The sequence below is a fragment of the Haemaphysalis longicornis genome, unplaced genomic scaffold (assembly GCF_048455015.1).
Source record: "Haemaphysalis longicornis isolate Haplotype H1 unplaced genomic scaffold, Haemaphysalis longicornis Haplotype H1 scaffold_1, whole genome shotgun sequence".
NCBI classification, from domain to species: Eukaryota; Metazoa; Arthropoda; class Arachnida; order Ixodida; family Ixodidae; genus Haemaphysalis; species Haemaphysalis longicornis.
This window is the reverse complement of record NW_027526203.1, coordinates 114,764,169-114,782,229: the sequence shown is the minus strand read 5'-3', so window position 1 is coordinate 114,782,229 and position 18,061 is coordinate 114,764,169. Positions and strand designations below refer to the sequence as shown.

At 47.7% G+C, this 18,061-nt stretch overlaps 1 protein-coding gene across 1 annotated transcript in view; it reads left to right on the top strand.

The window, feature by feature from the left end:
* The window catches only part of LOC144179378 (uncharacterized), a 30,158-nt gene that overhangs the window by 570 nt on the left and 11,527 nt on the right, over window positions 1-18,061 (top strand). Inside the window, exons 2-3 of the mRNA XM_077707716.1 lie at window positions 5,265-5,578; window positions 7,767-7,915. Of these exons, the coding sequence (XP_077563842.1) occupies window positions 5,269-5,578; window positions 7,767-7,915 (459 nt within the window). The 5' untranslated portion in view covers window positions 5,265-5,268. The remainder of the gene's footprint in view (window positions 1-5,264; window positions 5,579-7,766; window positions 7,916-18,061) is intronic.

Below are 18,061 nucleotides of genomic sequence, written 5' to 3'. Positions count from 1 at the left end.
GCGTAATCTCGGCAAACGCCCATTTGGGGTTGTGTAAGTGTCTCAGCTCTAGTAGCTTCACGTTGGCAATGGCGTCGTGGAGGTTTTGCAGACAGTTTATCGAACGTCATTTTATCGAAGAGGTGTGTGTTTCATGCAACGCCGGTTTAGCGAACTATCTACGTTCGTTTTATCGAAATTGCGGTTTCGTTGCTTTCAGAGCCATTAAAGCAAAGGACTGAAAAGTCCTTTGCTTTAGTTTTGTCTAGCCAAGCCTTCAGATTTTTTTCGTTTGGTCATGTCTCTACAACGCATTATACATGCAGAAGGCTCCCAATATATATTTACATGTTTTTCGTATATCAACTTTTCCCGGCTTGTTGCCCCACCTTTGTTTCAGTGGGAATCTCTCCCGGGCGACTTCATTTATGTTCTCGTTTTCAATCTAAATTTATGTGCTTTAGTTTTTGTATTATGATATTTATCGCCATAATAGCAATCTTTGCGAGGCACGGTATTTGTTAATTCTATTTGGAAGAATTCAGAGCAGCCTTGGCGCAATAAGCGGGATTACCTTACTTGTAGTCCGGAAATTGCCAAGTTATACCTTTCCCCATTGTTCATGCTCAGGCGATTCAGAGCCTTGTCCTCCCCCAACGTTTGTGGTGATATGATATTTGCGCTTTGGCAGTGCGCTTTGTCCTTTAGCAGAAATAGCTTGCTAAGTCGTTCGAAAAGATTGGTGCATGGATTGATGCGAGGCCTTCTGACGTGGATAGTGTGGTCAGAGAAATCAGTGTGTTCTGTAACCGCTCTCCCTTAAGTATTGACGGAGCTGTTTTTGCAGCCGCTGCTGTTGTGTGGTACATCTGGAACCATCTTCATTTGCCCCTTCAACATCAAACGGCAGTGTTAAAAGTTGTGGGTTAAAGCTTGGTAGCCAGTAGGAATGAAAAGCGGAGTTATTGAGGCAAGAAGAACGCGAAAGTTGAAGGAGACAAGTTGCTGTCTTGCACATGCAGCAAAACAGAGAGACAAGCTAGTTGGTGAACATCCATGAGTGGAACTTAAAGGGACCCAGAAAAGCTTCGTGAAGGTGGCAATCAAATGCATTCAGGTGGTAGAACACATAACGGGGGATTTTTGAGCCAAGTGTGAACCCATACGTTGTACGGATAATTTGTAAACAATTTTTGAAGATAGCCTTTCTCGGCCGATGAGCGCGCCGCCGCAGCGAGCCGACCGCGGCTGACGCAACGGCGAGGCGCCCCCCTGATTCGGCCGATCGTTGGTCGCCGGCAACGTCACTGCCATTGGCTTCCAGTTGCTCTTCCGCCTTCCTGCACGATCCCGAGGCAAAGGGAGGCAAAGGCGGGTCTGCAGCGATTGACGCATGCCTAGGCGCAGGAATGTAGCTAGCGGAGAACGGAAGTCGAGCGTCGCGATGTCACATGGCTATTCCCAGTGTTTCCAGCTGCTTTGAAAGTAGCAGAGAGGGAGGAGGAATTGATTGGCAAGGGGGGAAAGGTGCACTTAATTGCTTCTCGCCCAGCTAATACTGAATGTAGATCAATAATTCCAACGGCATTGCATCGCTATATTGGTACTACGCGACAATAAAGGCCTTTTGTAACTTTTACAAAAGGCTTTTCTGGGTCCCTTTAAGCGCAAACTGACACAGGTACAAGAAATGGAAACGAGATCTCGTTTCCCTTTCTTGTCTTTGTGTCAGTTTGCGCTTAAGTTTCACACATGCAGCATTTTGCTTTTAAACACGTTTCAAGAAGTTCTGTTCTGGTTGGGAGCACTGCATAAAAAAAAAAAAAGATACATCTGGTCTGAGCCGAAAGATAGAATTAAACTGTGGGATTCTGAAATCACTTGATATGCTTGGGTGAAAAGAGACAGAGATTGATGCAGACCAACCTGCATTATGGCTACTAACTTTGTTCCCTTCAGCTTCCAAGAAAGGCGTTTGTAATGGTAGGACAAGGCTTGGTAACCCGTGGCACTCAAGTGCAGCGCTGATAAAGAAAGAGGGACACAGGTACAAAGGATTGGCTTCCAATTTGCTTCTTGACATTGGACACACTAGCACCGAGAAGGGCCATGCGGATGTAGTGCAACGGGAGCGATGACTTAGAAGCAAATGTGTGAAAAAAACAGTCGAATAAAAAAAATAGTACAGAGGTAGCCTGTAATGCTGTGTTGCTATGGTTCAGAGGGAGGCTTAGAACGGGAAGGAGATTGAACTAACACTTGGAACTGGTACAATCAACTGAGTCAAATTATTGCTCACTACAGAAACAACAAGCACGGAAGGGCTTTTTTTTTTAAGCATAAAGGACTGGCGTAAATTTTGTTTAACAAAAAACCTTGGTGAAACACTTGTGATAAAACGGCTTCGACAAAAATCTCGTTAAAGCTGTTTGTATGTTGTCAATGAGTGCTGTGGAACAGCGCAAACCAACTGTGCTTTCTTAACAGTCCCAAGACATTAGGCCCAGGTGAATTCTCATGTCTGTGACATCAGAATAGCTTTTCAGGTTCCTTGATATTTTGCTTGCTAATTTTTGTAATTTTTCGAAGCCCTTTAATAGTTTCGAGTGAGCAAGTCACTGCATGGCCAATTGCCTAGGGGTGGGCAGAGGGTTTTCTGCTAAGAAAACTGTTCTTGCACATTTTTGGCAAGTGTAAACAACTGTTGAGTGCTATACTTGGGTACATCTTCAGAACGGCAATAGCTCTTACCTGGAACGAACCTGGATGTCAACGCGGGCACGCGTTTTGAAAGAAGATTGTGCCTAATGTGCACCATCATCCACTTTTTCTCGTATAGTTTGTTTGTCGTTCTTGAAGTAGTTTGTAAGCAGATGAAGCCCAACAATTCATGGAAAAGTCTGTTGTCACATTCGAAATACTCGCAGTGAGGGGCAGGGGCAACTTCCGTTGTTGTTCTTAAAGGAGCCATGAAGACAAAACATAAGTTTTTGTTATCTGGAAGATTTCGTGTTTTATAGTGCCCCCAGTGCTTGTCCGAATCCAAACGCTTTATTCACTGAGAAATTAATTAATTCAAGTTAAAATTTTAATTTTCCCGCTAAATTGTGTGCTTTCGTAGTCTGCAATGACATTACAGGGCCTTGTTTACCGTTAGTGAATCTAGATGGCGCCACCACACCGCGGCAAGCCGTTCTCTGCCTTTGGTCTGTTTGTGAACGTATTTGTACCTGGCTTGTTTTGTTCATGGAGACAATCGTTTTGTGAAACATGGTGCTCGCTCGACGAATACGGTCACGTAAGACATCGTTGCTTGCGTCGATCGGCCAGTGTCGTCTGAAACAACCCCAAAGCCCCGCAGTCCTGTGCAGCTAAACCAAGCATAGTGCGCGCAGTACCAAAAGCAGTATGTGCATCATTACTTATATGTTTACGTGTGCTTTCGTAACTGCCACTGTTTGTCCCACCATTCTTATTGCTTTAAAAAGAATGTGCCCAAAGTTTAAGCGCAAATAGCTCGTTTGGCAAGCTTATAAGCTCTGCCTAATTTGCATTTGCCGCCCTCCACCAATCACAGAGCTGTCTGGTATGACATCATAGGTTCTGCTGCGGGAAATGAGCTAGTGGGTCGCATGGTCATTCCCTTTTTTCCTAATTGCGTAACCTATTTGAGCGAAGTTTACGTTAAAAGTGGGGTCAGTATGATTCTAACGAGGCAGTCTTTTGAATGAACCAAGCTTGTGTTTTCTCTTCATGGCTCCTTTAAGTTGCACCCGGGTGTAGTGCGCAACTGTTCAGTGGGACCACTGTTCAGTTGCACTTTTAGTGATGAGGTGCACTGTCCCACTCTGGGTTGTGCCGACAGCTTCACCGCAGTGCATATGCACAAGCAAATATGTAAACCAGCTGCACCCAGGCTCCCTACTGGCACACTGTTGAGACATTGACAGAGCAGTGTCGTTACTCATCATATTGGTAGTTTAGCATGAAACAGAACAGTCCAAAGAAAGCTGCCTGTCATTCTGTTGCCCCTACGCTGTTAAGTATTTTGAATCGGCAGTAAACAGGTTCAAAATAAACTACTTAAAAAGGGTTTCATCTGGCACTGAACGCCTCTACTACCCTTCTTTAGCTGCTAGCTCCGTGACAAAAGTTCTGCTAAAATGAAAAATTAGTGGTGATTTTATCGTTAGGGTTCTTGCGCCATGTCCAGTGATTGTGGTACATGGTTCAGGAAAAATTATGAAAACCGCAGTGCAAATTGTATTTGAAAAGCGATAAAGTGACGGTGCTTCCTTCAGCTTGAAAACTGGGGTGCAAAGGTTTCGGTACTACCTAAAAATGCTAATTAGATGTGGTTATGTTGTGTGCATGTGACCACGTCTAACTTGCAACTTAGTTGCTAGCAACTAAAGAGGCAACATTCGTGCATTTCGTGTAATGCCGGGCATTTCGTTCAGCATGCTCCGTACAAATGTAAAAAAAAATGTACCAATACAGTTGTTTATAACTTCATGATGTAATTCTAAATGTTGAGGCAGTAAATGTTGCAGCAAAAAAATAAATGTTGCTAGCACTCTGAGTTGTCGATCAGTTGAAGTTGTTGATCGACTGAAATGATTGAGTTAGCCAATTTGTAAAGCGTCAAATGCACCTCTGTTGGTGTGTGCCACTGTTAGCGAGCTTGATGCGAGTTGCAGAGGACATCTGCACTTGTGTAGCTTGAGATGTGGGTGTGAGAGCGCCATCATCATTTTCCCTTTGTGTCTTTCCTTCTCACCGTTACTACGGGTAACAGCCTTGACCAGTCACCCTTGTAAGGCCTGTGTTGACACGAAATTTTTGTTACATTTTTTTTTTTTTTTGCTGTTTTGGGTGCCTACGAGTCCAGTAACCATAGAATGGCACATTAGATGTTTGGCCGCAGCGTAAATAATTATTTACAGCCTCATTTATTCGTATCAGTTTCGGTTTCGGTGAAGTGAGCACCGAGGCGGCCGCCCTTGCAAGACGGCACTTAACGTCACTGCTGTCGTCGCACCGTGGCCAGTGTGGATGTGCGTGCTAGAGCGAGCGAGCATGTCGAGACCGGCTGTGGTCGCACATGTCCAGGAAGTATGACGTCAGTTCCAAAACTGATGCGATATGCATGGTGATGCGATGCGATGTAACTGTGCTGCGATATACGGTGATCATTCCCAACCATATGGGCGTCCGTCGAAGCCTTGATTTGAGTGCTTTGTGTGTTTAACTGATGGCTGCGTCTCGTCTTTCCCCCTCTGCAGGGCCATGAACACGAGTGGAAGCTTTGGTGGCGGCGGGGGCTTCCGCGGAGGTTACGGAGGCTTCCGCGGGGGCGGTGACCGTGGCGGCGGCGGCGGCGGCTTCCGTGGTGGCCGTGGCGGTGGAGACAGGGGTGGCTACGGCGGCCGGGGAGGTGGCTATGGGGGCGACAGGGGGGGCCGCGGTGGTGGCGGTGGTGACTGGGGTGGTCGTGGTGGCGGATTTGGTGGCCGGGGTGGATTCAGGGGCCGAGGCGGCTATGGCGGCGGTGGCTTTCGTGGAGGCTACGACCAGGGGCCCCCTGAAGAGGTTGTTGGCAAGTAGACACCCTTTCTTCATTTGGAAAGGTGGGAAGTGGAGGAGGAGGGGGGGGGGGTGTTCTTCTCTTGGGGCAGCAGTGATTTTTTTTCTTTTTCTTTTGTAGGCCCCTGAATTACAACTGGGTGCACATTGGCAATTTTAACATGGTGTTAAATTTTTTGCCCAGGCTGCAAAAGCAACAGGTTCCAGAGATGCCTCAGTTGCCCGAAGCAGGCTAAAAGAATTGTGGGCACTTGCCGCGGTGAACTATCCAAACCAACTGATTTAACTGAAAACACACCCGCCGCGGTGGCTCAGTGGCTAAGGCGTTGTGCTGCTGAGCATGAGGATGCGTTGATTCCCGGCCGCGGCAGCCACTTTTCTGATGGAGGCGAAAAGCAAAACAAAAACGCCTGTGTGTACGATATTTCGGCGCATGGTAAAGATCTCCAGGTGGTCAAAATTAATCCGGCGCCCTCCACAACGGCGCTTCATCACCTGCGTTGCGTCGCCGCGTTAAACCCTACAGTCAATCAAATCAATAACTGAAAACGCACTGTTTTGAAGTATTTTACGTCTCCAGTGCTTCCTTACATGATTGTGCTAGAGCAGTGCCATCAGCTGAGACTAGTCTGTGTGGTCTAACCATCCTCCTGATGTTATCTTGCTCAGCAAGTTTGGAAAACACCTGCAAAAAATGCTTCTGCAACAGTACTAGCGAAGAAACCCGGCGTATAATTGCTGGGGGTGATTCGGCAAGGAAACCCAAGTGAGGAACAATAGGCCACCCCTGTCATTGAAAAGAATGGCATACGACCGAGGGAGCAAGGGGGGGGGGGGGGTGAAGCATGGTTTCGAGCATCGCAAGGTAGGGGCGTTTGTCCTTTTGTCCTGCAGTAGACATAAATAGGCTGAAGATGATGATGTTGAACCCTTCTCCTGAAATTGTCACCTAGAATGCATGCAAACGTATACAGGGTGTTTACTTTTAATGCAAAACATTTTTGGTCTGCATAGTTCCCATGCAATTGGTGTCTGGTCTGAGCTAACTGAGGAGATGGGATTGGATTCCGGAGGTGAACTTGCCGAAAAGATGCAGCACAAACATCAGTAACAAACTTGGGCTTAAATAAATGAATGCCCATTCGCTTGCTGAGCAATTTTAAAAGTGTTGCCGGAAATGCAGTCCAGCTGAAACTCTCAGCGAACGTAAAACCAGAAGCAGCGGAACAGCATTGTAACTAACCTCTCAAATATCCAACAGAGTTGCCCAACAAGCATTTTGAGATTTTGGTTGTACCAATCATTTGTAAAAAAAAGGGGATGCGTTATAAAAGCGGGTTGCGAAATAAAAAGATGATGAAGAGCTCAGAACATTTTATTTGCACGCAAGCAAGGTCTTTTTACTGCTTATTTGTGGAAAAGAAGCTATAGTCGGTCGGCTTTGTTTGCTGTACGCGAAGCTGGTGCACATCTTTTTCAAGAGCACCTATAATTGCTTCACCTCGCTGAGTCAAAGGTCCTTGGCGCAAACGAAGACCCTGAGGGAGAGTGTAATGCATTGGGCCTCCTGCAAAGACACTACCTGAGTAGACTGCAACCACGTTGTGAGAGTGGTCACTGTCACCGCTGTCTGCAGCATGTATCTGAACGATCGTCTCTTCAGTGAGGCACTGGGACGGTTCCAAAACATCGGCCCTTACACCCCTTTGCGGAAAAACGGGCGTGGTTGAAGAGGCAACTAGGCAAATTCAAAGCCGCGCGCACGTAACACAGCAAGTGAACGCGGCGCGAGCGGGCACGGGGACGACGCCAGAGTGGCGGTGCCGGGGCCGGGAGGGAGGGTTCAGAAGATCAACTGCTGCCCCTCCTCCTCTCGCTTCCTCGTAAGTGACGTAGTCGACTCGTTTTCTGAGGGGTGGACAGGAGGGTTTACCGCGAAGTAAGGTGCATCACGGCGCATGCTGTCGTCTTGGTCGGCCCGGAGAGCCGGCGGCAGCTCGCATTTTCGGTGCACACTGTAACAAATTTCAATCATTATATCCGATATCGTGGCACTGGAGCATTGTACCTAATGAGCCGTTTAATTTACCATAGAACACATACAAAAGTGGACGGTGCCATAGTTGTTAATATCCGATGTATTGTTATAAACGGTATCGTCATCAGTGGACTCGACTGTATTCACGTTTCCCTGTGCTCAGAGTTTGCGTACCTGAGCCACCCGTGCCAGGACGACCTGGTTGCCAAGGTGACAGAGGAGCGGGTGCCCTTCTTCAACGCCCCCATCTACCTGGAGAACAAGCAGCAGGTGGGCAAGGTCGACGAGATCTTCGGACCCATCCGGGACTTCGTATCCTTGCCCTGGCACGTCAGTTTTTTGGAGGGGGGGGGGGAAGGGAAGCGTAAGAAGCGATGATCGTAGCCTAGTGGTCGGCACGTGTGCGAGTAGAAAAGGATACAGAAGGCAGGCATCGCACGACAGCGGCACAGCGAATGTCGACAGGCTCTTGTGACCTTGTGGTGTGTGTCACTGTACAAGACACTTCCAAACAGAAATGGTCCTTGAGTATACCACCATTCTTTCATTTATGCAAAGAAACTTTACCGCACCTTTATACAGAAATTGGTTCAGGCCCTACATCGAGTGGAGGCGGACACAGGAAGAGCTGACCCCTCACCCCACCTTTGTCTTCCTCCTCCCCTTTAATTTCGTGCTGCATTCTAAAGGGCTGAGGCAGCAACACGTGTCAAGGTAGAACAAGTTGAGGTGACTGGTGGACACGCAGAGTAATCGGGAAAGCCCTATAAAGGCTGTTGTGTTGGACTAGAGCTCTGTCAAGTGGCAGCTTACTTGACACTGTGACCAAACCTGCTCATCTGGCAACAGGTTGCCGACTGTCTGTGCTGCACTGTTGCACAGCTCTTGTGAGTAATACGAGCAGTCAGGGAACAGAAACACGTTTAATTTTCGGGTAGAAAAATATGCCTACTTCAGTGCCAAGTGTAATTCAGTGTAGTGCTGCGACTTGTTACGATTCAGCGCGCCACTACACTGTGCACGCATGATACAAGTTCGGTGCGCTGCGGCAAAGTTTTCGTGCGTGGCAGTAAAGCCCGCCCTCCTCAAACAAGTTAGACATGCTGGAACTGGTCCAGCAGGCTTGGCACTCATGATCAGTGACTCATGCCAGCGCCGACCGTGTCATGCATGGCCCATTGTCTCTCCAACTTCTCTTTGGGGAAGAATGTGCCGACTTCTGGGAACCTCAGCACTGATTCTAGGGACATTTGAACAGTGCAGCTAGGGAAGATGTATCTTGCGTATTTGTACTTTTTTCGGTCCGTGCACAAAGCGCCGGAAAGGCTGTTGTCCGTTGGCACTTCTGTGTATAAATTCCACCCTTTGGCGACCCGTGTCACATTGCTTTGCGGCTCTTGTGAGAGCGTTGGTCTGCCCGACTCATGCTGTAAGCTAGCTAGCGGGCTGCTGTTCCTGTATCATTGCTGCTGTCATATTGCCATGCATTGAACAGTTAAGTTTTGCTCTCGGTTCTTCGCCGTCCGGAACAGAGGCAGCTCTCCTGCTCACCACTTGTTCACCACGCTACCACTACATGATAGAGGCGGCAGCGCTCGGGTTCAGGACGCCTTCGCCAATGTAGCAAACTGCAGCTTATGGAGATTTGCTAGCGTAAATGTTCAGTAGTCACTTGAGTGGTTTTTAGAGGTGTGCAAATATCTAGTTTGGGACTGCGAATAAAGCGTGAATAGTAAAAACTGACTGCAGATTGAAACAAATATTCTTGAATACCAATACTTTAGCTTTAGCGTGTAAATTCTCACACATAGCTACAAGAAAAATGATAACTTAGGCAGTCAGGACTGGCGCATTTAAGTGTTCATATGCCGTATAAGCCGTAATATACCCCATAAAGCGGAATATAGGTCGAGATTTTTACCAAAAAATTTGCCAAAAAGTCACCCCTCAACCTATGTAGTGGTCACTGGCATAATTCTAGTCGTTATTGGGCAACCGGGCAGCCCATCGAGCCCATCCAAACCGCAAAAGCATCATCACCAGCACCATGTGATTTTTTTTTTTGGCGCTTCTGTCGCTGTTGGTGAATGTGTGCTGCGTACCATTTTTTTCTTGCTCAAAATGAGTTTAATTGCTGTGCCACTTCACAGCAGTATTTAAACAAAAATTTGGAAGTTTTTCACAATGTGTCTGCCTTGCGTCAGTTCGGTGCCGCCAAAGAAGTGTACGCTACTGGCGTTAGCTGAAGGGGCAGCTCTCGGTATGTAACACTCGGAAGACCTCGTTTTATGGGCGCTGTACACAGCGGCGACTTTTGTCTGCGAGCGTCGTGCGATGTTTCTACGAATGGATACCCCAAGATGTTTCCAGCCACCTGCACGGACTGGCTCTAAGTATGGTCTGCACATGAGTGTCCCATGCTTTGCTCTCGCTTCATGATGACACGGTCTTGTGAGTGTTTAAGAGGTACTGCATACGCAATTCCCTGGACTGCACGGAGGATGACTTGCTGTGTGGGCGACAGCCAGCAAGAAGCAGTCGTTCAACAACATTTAAGACAACCCTAACGAGTAATCTGAGATAAAAGAAGTTATAGCCCCAATAAAACGGATGTTGTGTACCTTTTTTTTTTAATTTTTTGGCCACAAGGTAAGGGGGTTGACCTATATTCCGGCTCAACCTACATTCCTCATTGTACGGTAAGTCGAGTTCGAATATAGGTCGACCCCCTCACCTTGTGGCCGAAAAATGTAAAAAAAAAAAAAAAATTGGATACACGCTATCGTTTTATTTGGCCTATAAGCACTTGTTTTTTCTCAGGTACTTGTTAGAGCTGTCTGAAATCTTGTTGGGCGACTGTGCTGTCTCCCACACAGCAAGTTGTCCTCTGTGCAGTCTGGGGAATGGCTTATACAGCACTTTGTAAACACTCGCAAGACCATGTCATCGTGAGAACTGGTCTGTGCAGGCGGCCAGCAGGTGCCCCGGGGGTTGTCGCTGGCCTTCCATTGGCAGAGAGGTCGCATGACACTTGCAGACAAAAGTCGCCACCTGGTCCTTCAGTTTCTGGTGCAATGTGCGGTGCTTGTGAAACAAGGTCTTCCACGCGTTGCATACCGAGAGCCGCCCCTTCAGCTTATGCCAGTAGCACTTTTTTCGGCGTCACCGAACTGGCGCTAGGCAGGCATATTGCCATTTGGTTTGGCATACAATATAATGTTTCCTTTAAAAGCTGCGGCAAACTGGTGCCCAGTGCCTGAACTTATCTTGAGCAACAAGAAAATAGCACGCACATGCCCACTGACAGCAAGAGATGCAACAAAAAAGATGCTGCCACGTCCAATTGATGGCGGTGGCACGTTTGCAGTTTCAATGGACCCGATGGGCTGCCTGGTTGCCAGATGACAACTAACATCATCAGGGTGTCTACCAACCTGGAATTCTCAGGGATTTTGAACAGTCTGGAAGAACTCGGGGAAAACTCGTGGAATTTGTCCTTCTATCAGGGAAAATGAGCTATACTTCATAAAGGAAGTGAAATTCACGATAATGCTGGCTCAAGTATCAGCAAGTCAAAAGTGGACAGCTCTCCGGAGCCGTCGCTGATGGCGCCATCTGAAGTCTATGGTACCAGTGAGAACTAGCTTCATACAGCTTGCGAGTCACTCCCCCCCCTCCCCCCCTCCCCCATCCTGACCCCCTGTAAACTCCCCTTGTGTCCTGGCATGTTTCCCAGACTCCTGAAAGGGGGAAGAGAATGTTGCGCGCCGCGGCAGCTTGTTGGGGCAGCGTAAGGGAGTCTACAGGGGCAGGGGCAGTAGTATCTTCCAATCCTATGCTGGAACACCTGACACCATCTACTGTGGTTTCTAGTTAGTTGACGCACGTTGCGAATCTTTGAGTTGTGAATTTAGCGCAATAATAAAAACACATTTCTCTTAACTTCCATCTTTAAAAGTTTCTGTTCAAAATACTTCTTAAGTATCAAATATAGAGACATTGTACCCTGCTTTAAGAGTTACCTTTAACCGCAAGCTGGCACTATATTCCGCTGCGTAAAAAGACAGCATGTTTCAGCTTCATAGCTTTCGCGGCACGCCAAAAGAACTTTACGCGGAGTCACAATGTGAATCGCAAATACTCTTCCCGCTTATCCTGCGCAGCGCTTTGATGCTAGAAGTATGGTGGCATTTAAGGGCACCTAACGTGACGGGTGTTTAAGATGCAGGTGTCCCTCATCCAAACCAAAAAAAAACTCTGAAGCAGTGAAATACAGCACTGAGCCATTGAGTGCGAGCTGACAACATGGCAGCATGGTGTTACCATTTTTTTCGATATTTCATTCACTGTGAATTTTACTACCAATCTGTTATGTTTTATTTTTTGAATGAGATAAAAGTTGGTTCTCATTCCAATGTCATATTTTATTTTATAAAGCGCTTTTTAGTGGGTGACAGCAACCGGTGAACTGGTGTCAGCCTGTGTTAACGTATAAGAGAGTTCTGTGTCACTCACGGAATTTATCAAAGACTCAGGGAAAACCTGGGAAACTCGGGGAATTTCAAAATGTCAACTTGGTAGACACCCTGATCATGCTAGTTACTGGTACATAGGTCGAGGTGTGTCTTTTCGGCAAATTTTGTGGCACGAAATCTCAACCTATATTCCGACTTATACGGTACTGGTGGGTCATAGAAAATAGTACCAAAAAATTAAAAAACAATTAAGATTGCAAAGCAGTTGAACAAAAATTTGGTGTACATTTCCATAAAGAAATGCAGGTTCCTCAGCATGCTGTGAATAATGTGGGAAGTATTCACAGCAGTCAGTAGAGAATTTTAGCTGACCGTTTTTGACGCTCCGCTATGCTCTCGACGTTCCGCTCAGCACAACCGGAGCGTCAGCAGCCGAAAGGCTTTTAGCTAAGCGATAACCGTATCTCCCTCGACGGGGAATGATTCGCGTGACTGGCCGTTTCGCGTGCACGTGTAAACCAAAACTTCATCCTAAAGGAAACATAAGAATTTGTATTTGGTTGCCCAAACAAAGCAAAATACCGTGTTTCTTGGCCTCATTTATCCTTTTTTTGTATAATGTTGTCGCTGACGTGGCATAATTTTTCTGAATCACAATAAAGAAGTCGATAAACTTTGGAATAGCCAAGCCAAGGCTACCTTTCTCGGCGCTGCATAGAAGCAGCCCCGCGCATCGGTCGACATTTTTCGCTTCCGTTCTAAAGATCTTTGAAAGATCTTCAGAAGCGCTTTCGCGGCTTCGTCGCTCGTGTTTCAACTGAAGAAGCGGAGTTCGCCGTCGCGCGCTCGCATCGCGGGGGCAGCCATGTTAGAATTCCGCACGGTACCGTGAGCTGCCGCGACGGTCCGCTAATCGGCCCCAGTTAGCGGAGCGGGGCCCCACTCCGGTATCTTCGGTAGCGCGCTAGCGCACCACGCATGCGCAATGGCGCTACTGCTTGCTATCGGGGCGGAGCGGACCGTCCGAGACGGTCAGCTAAAACTCTCTAATAACTGGTTTCTCCATTCACTGAAGAGGCCTTTGCCTCTTCAGTGAATGGTAGAGGCCTGGTATGATTTTACTGCTAGCAGTAACCCTTGATTTCTCACTCGTGCCACGATATTGACGGCAAACTTCATTTCGGCTTGATTTTTTACACTAGCAGCGTTTCACTTCAGCTGGCATACTTGTTTTGCCCAAGGTTTGCATGTTCTGCGGTACAGCCAATTTTTATTGCCATATTATTCGTAAATTCAGCATATTTGGAAACTTCAAAAACTGCATAGGTTGAAACTGCGCTCCGAATTGAGTAGCAAACACTATTCAGGAAGTATTAGAGGTTTCGAATATTTGCCCACCTCTAGTGGTTTTCATCTAGTAGTGGCAGCAGCCGTATTGAGGAAGCGGGAGGGGAGGCTGTGGTTGTCAAGCAAGGGCTGGATACCCACTGCCTTGGGAATGGTTAAAATCCTAACCTCCTCCTTTTTTTTCACCATCATGTCCCCCATTCTTACTAAATTCAGAATGTGGATATGCAGTACGACTACAATTTTTTTTTATTCAATACTGCACTGAGGCCATTGGTGGCCCAAGCAAGAGTGGGGGTGTACACAAAATATTACGTTTATTGCAGAAATAGTCATGAAGGTAAACATACAGAAGCGCATTGCACAAAAATGCAAAGGCGAGAAAAAAAAAAACAACAGATACAGGTATGATTGAACAGAGAGGGGGAAAAAAGAAAAAGGTGGGGGTCGGGGTGAGGGAGCATTATACAAATCTAATAAAAGCGGAGAGTCAGTCTTGTAACCGTTCTATAAGGGAATGTAAATTTTTTGACTGAAATATTTCAGGAGTCAGCGCATTCGAGTTGCTTATAGTACGAGGGAAAAAAAGGGTGTTTGAAGTTGTTTTGTGTGAGCAAATATCAGAGAGAATTTTAGAGGGTGATAGAGTTCCTGGTTGTCCGGGATGAAAGAGGCTGTAGTACAATGAGGGGTCAAGCAGAAATTTGCGGTTCCATAGTTGGTAGAGAAACTTAAGTCTAGCGATTTTCCTGCGAGCTTGCACTGTCATTATGTTGTTTATATTCATTAAATGACGATGGTAATGGTTGTAATTGAAATGTGCGGTCAGTCTCGGAATTCGTTTGAGCTAATTGATGTCCTTTTTAGTCTGAAAGATTCCAGGTGCATATTCTAGAAGGGGTCTTACGAGTGTATTAGAACTTAAGCAAGCAGTTTGACATGGGATGGCAGTCTTAATTTTGTGCCTCCAAATACCAAGTTTACGTCGTGCTAGAGCACAAATGGCATCTGCGTATCGACCTTGTAAGGTTACTCGTAAATGTTATGCTGAGGTACTTGAAACTGCTAGTTTGGGGTATTTGGACACCTCTAATTTGGCACTGGTCTAAAATGGACATTTCCCAGGTCGCGCACCAGTGACCATGTGCAGTTGAACCTGGATGTAACGAAGTCCATAAAATTCGTAGTTTACTTCGGTACAAGGAAATTCGCGGTTATAATGAAGTGTTCATCGCGTGAAGCGTTTCCTGCAAACGAAAACGTGGCGTGCATACACGGCTGGCGCACGGTTTTTGTTTCTGTCGGAGCTTAATCGTCTACGCGGGCATCAGCGTGAACCGCATGGAGCATTGTCTCCCCACAAAAACGCGCCCTACAAGCCACAGGCGCGCTGACGCAGCCGCGGAGACCAGCCGCGCGATGTGGGTAGCTCCGGCGACCGCTTCTTACCGCTTGCTGAAACGCAACTCGAGGGCTAAGAAGAGGGGCATGCGAGAAAAAAAGCGGACAACGCAGGCGAAATTTTCACTGCAAAACGTCATACGCGCCGCTTACGAAAGCGCCCATCAAATATCCCCCACGGTGTTAAGCCTAATCGTTTCTGGCGTGGCCAGCCGGCATCCCCGAGCGCTTCGAAGCTCCCGCCATAGGGTGCGCGCCTCCCCATTGGCGAAACTGGTCAGGCTCCTCCCACTGCCGCGCGCAGTGTGAGTCTTTTTTCTGGCCAAGGCAAAGGCGCCGCTGGCACGCAATCGCAGAGGCGGTAATGAAAAAATGTGCGTGCAAGGCTCAAAGATTCACAAATGCTTGCTGGAACGATGGAACCCATAAGCATGAGCAAACTTGAAAGCAAAGTGGCGGCATGTGGCGACGGCGGCCCCGCTAGAGACGATTAGGCTTACCACCGTGGAGGATATTTGATGGGCGCTTTCGTAAGCGGCGCGTGTGCCGTTTTATAGTGAAAATTTCGCCTGCATTATCTGCTTTTTCTCGCATGGCCCTCTCATTTGCCCCTCGAGTTGCGTTTCAGCGAGCGGTTGGAAGCGGTCGCTGGAGCTACCCGCATCGCGCAAGTGGTCTCCGCGGCTGCATCAGTGTGCCTATGGCTTGAGGGGCGCGTTTTTGCGGGGAGGAAACACTCCATGCGGTTCACGCTGATGGCTCTAGTAGAAGATTAAGCTCCGACAGAAACGGAAACAGTGCGCCAGCCGTGTATGTGCGCCACCCATTTTGTAGGCAAAGGGCTCGCTCACGGACTCCGTGGCTCGCATCTGTGGCATTGGGTGGCCGTGTCGCCGTTCGCGTTTTATTGAGAGCCCGTTTCGGCGCTTGCGTCTCCGAAAATCTTCTTCTACAACTGAAATTTCGTGCCTAAATTTCCATGAAACTTCGTTACATTGAAATTCTGGCAAACGGGACTTCGTTACACAGAGGGTGAAAATACATGGTGTGCGTACACTTGAAGTTACAAAAAATTCCGTGGTTCATTACATCGAGGGTTTTGTTACATCGAAGTTTAACTGTATACTCGCGTAAGGGCCGCACTTTTTTTTCCTAAAATATTGCCTGGGTGCGGCCCTTACACGAATCAGGCTGATGATGGCCCGCTGCCGCTTTGTGCTGTTTCCGTGACTGCGGCAAAGTGTAAGAGAGACTCAATTGACGCTACAAAAGCGTTTTGTTCTTACTCCATTTCGCTTCCACTTTCTTCGCTCGTAGAAGAGCTCACCTCGTCGGCGTCCTCCCATAGTAGGGGGCAGCGCAATGAATGGGACGAAGCGAAGATGAGACAAACACAAGTGCTTACTAACAGCCCAATGATTTATTGCATCGGGGCACTAGTTTTATACATGCTGGTCAACCACTCAAAACAGCAAAGATAAAATAGGAGGGCTAGGGGCGAAGGAAAATTGGAAAATGCACCAAATTCATTCCTAAAAAAAGTAGTATATCTGTTCACTGTATTGGGCCATTATTGGGAGCAGAAGGTACGCGAGATTTACGAGGCTCTTTGCATTGTTCGGCGCCGTGAAGATTGCATTAGTACACCGAGCGTCTCGCTCATCGAAAGAGATTCGCTATCTGAAAACCTGACTCGTGTCCTGTCGCCATTGCTGTGCGTTTTTTAGGAATGAATTTGGTGTTTTTTCCCTTGTTCGTTCTCCACTGCCCCTCTTTTCTTTCTTCCTTGTTGTTTTGGTGGTTGACCAGCGTGTATGAAACTGGCGCCCCGATGCAATAAATCATTTGGTTGTTAGTAAGTGCTTGTGTTTGTGTCGTCTTCGCTTCGTTCCATTCATTGCGCTGCCCCCTACTCTGAAAGTTATGTACCAGCTGGCTCAAGCTTCAACTCTTCTGAGGTCCTCCCAGAGGCGATCGTCACTGAGTGTGAAATGTCCGTCACCTTGAGGCTTTTCACAGCAGTGTCAAATGACACCACTCGCCACGCACTCAAGACCCGCTCGCACACTTCTTGCAGCTATGCCCCCTTCAGTCGCCCTGACGGGGTGTTCTCATGACCGCCTGCAGCCATCCACTCCGGGTAGCAACGGCTAAGTCCGTTTGGGTGGCTGTGAGCCGGACTTTGGTGGGGGCTGTCAGGTGACCTTGGAAGCTGTCGAGCACTAGGAGGGCTTTCCCTCGTAGCAGGCCTCCCGGACTGTTTGCCCAGACAGTCTTCACCCAGTGAACAAGTTCGTCGGACGACATCCAAGCTTACTCCTGCACGCCCACAATAATTTCCTAAGGGAACTTCTCCTTCGGGAGCATCTTCCTCCTGAACACAACATACGGCGGCAGCTTCCTGCCATCCGTCGTTATGCACAGCATCAAGGTGCGTCTCTGCCGCTCTGCACCGGTCGTGCGCACGGACACACTTCTCGCACCTCGATAGTCAATCTGGGTGTTTTCTGGTGCATCGAACCACATGGGGGTTTGGTCTGCATTTCCAATTTGGGACAAATCGTCATCATGCTTGCGCCTGAGAGCATTCACGAAGCGGTGAAACTTGAGGAGCTGGCTCTTGTACTCCTTCGGAAGCCTTTGGCATATCGTCGTTCATTGGCAGATGCACAGCCCGTTGCGCTTCGTGAACCGTGTAGTCCACCCCAATTTGCTTCAAATTCCATCGGCGGAATTCCCATGCGGCAGGCAATAGCGAGCGTTTTCACGCGCATCATTTCAGTTGGAACCGCATAATGCTGGTCCCTCTAAATGACGGGAACCTCAAAGGAAGTGCAAACAGAGTCAAGTGTGATATTTCTGTTCTGGCAAATTTCCACAGCTTACTTCCCAAACTTGATGTTATCGAGGCAATGGCAAGTGTGTGTTCAGCTGAAATTATTCTTGGCACAGATACCTGGCTCACAGACAGCATCAAAACCGAAGAATTAACACTATCACATAGCTTCGCTATCTTTCGAAAAGACCGGTCTGCTTCTTGAGGAGGAGGCGTTATCTTAGCAGCAAAAAGGGATTATCTGGCATCTGTTTTCACTCTGGACATACCTCTTGAGCTGCTGTGAGTGACAGTGCAATTTCTTTGGAGTAACGTACGCGATCGGTGTTTTGCTATCGTACACCACAGAGCTGTCCTGATTTTGTAGATCGTCTGCGCGCTTCACTTGATAAAGTTTGT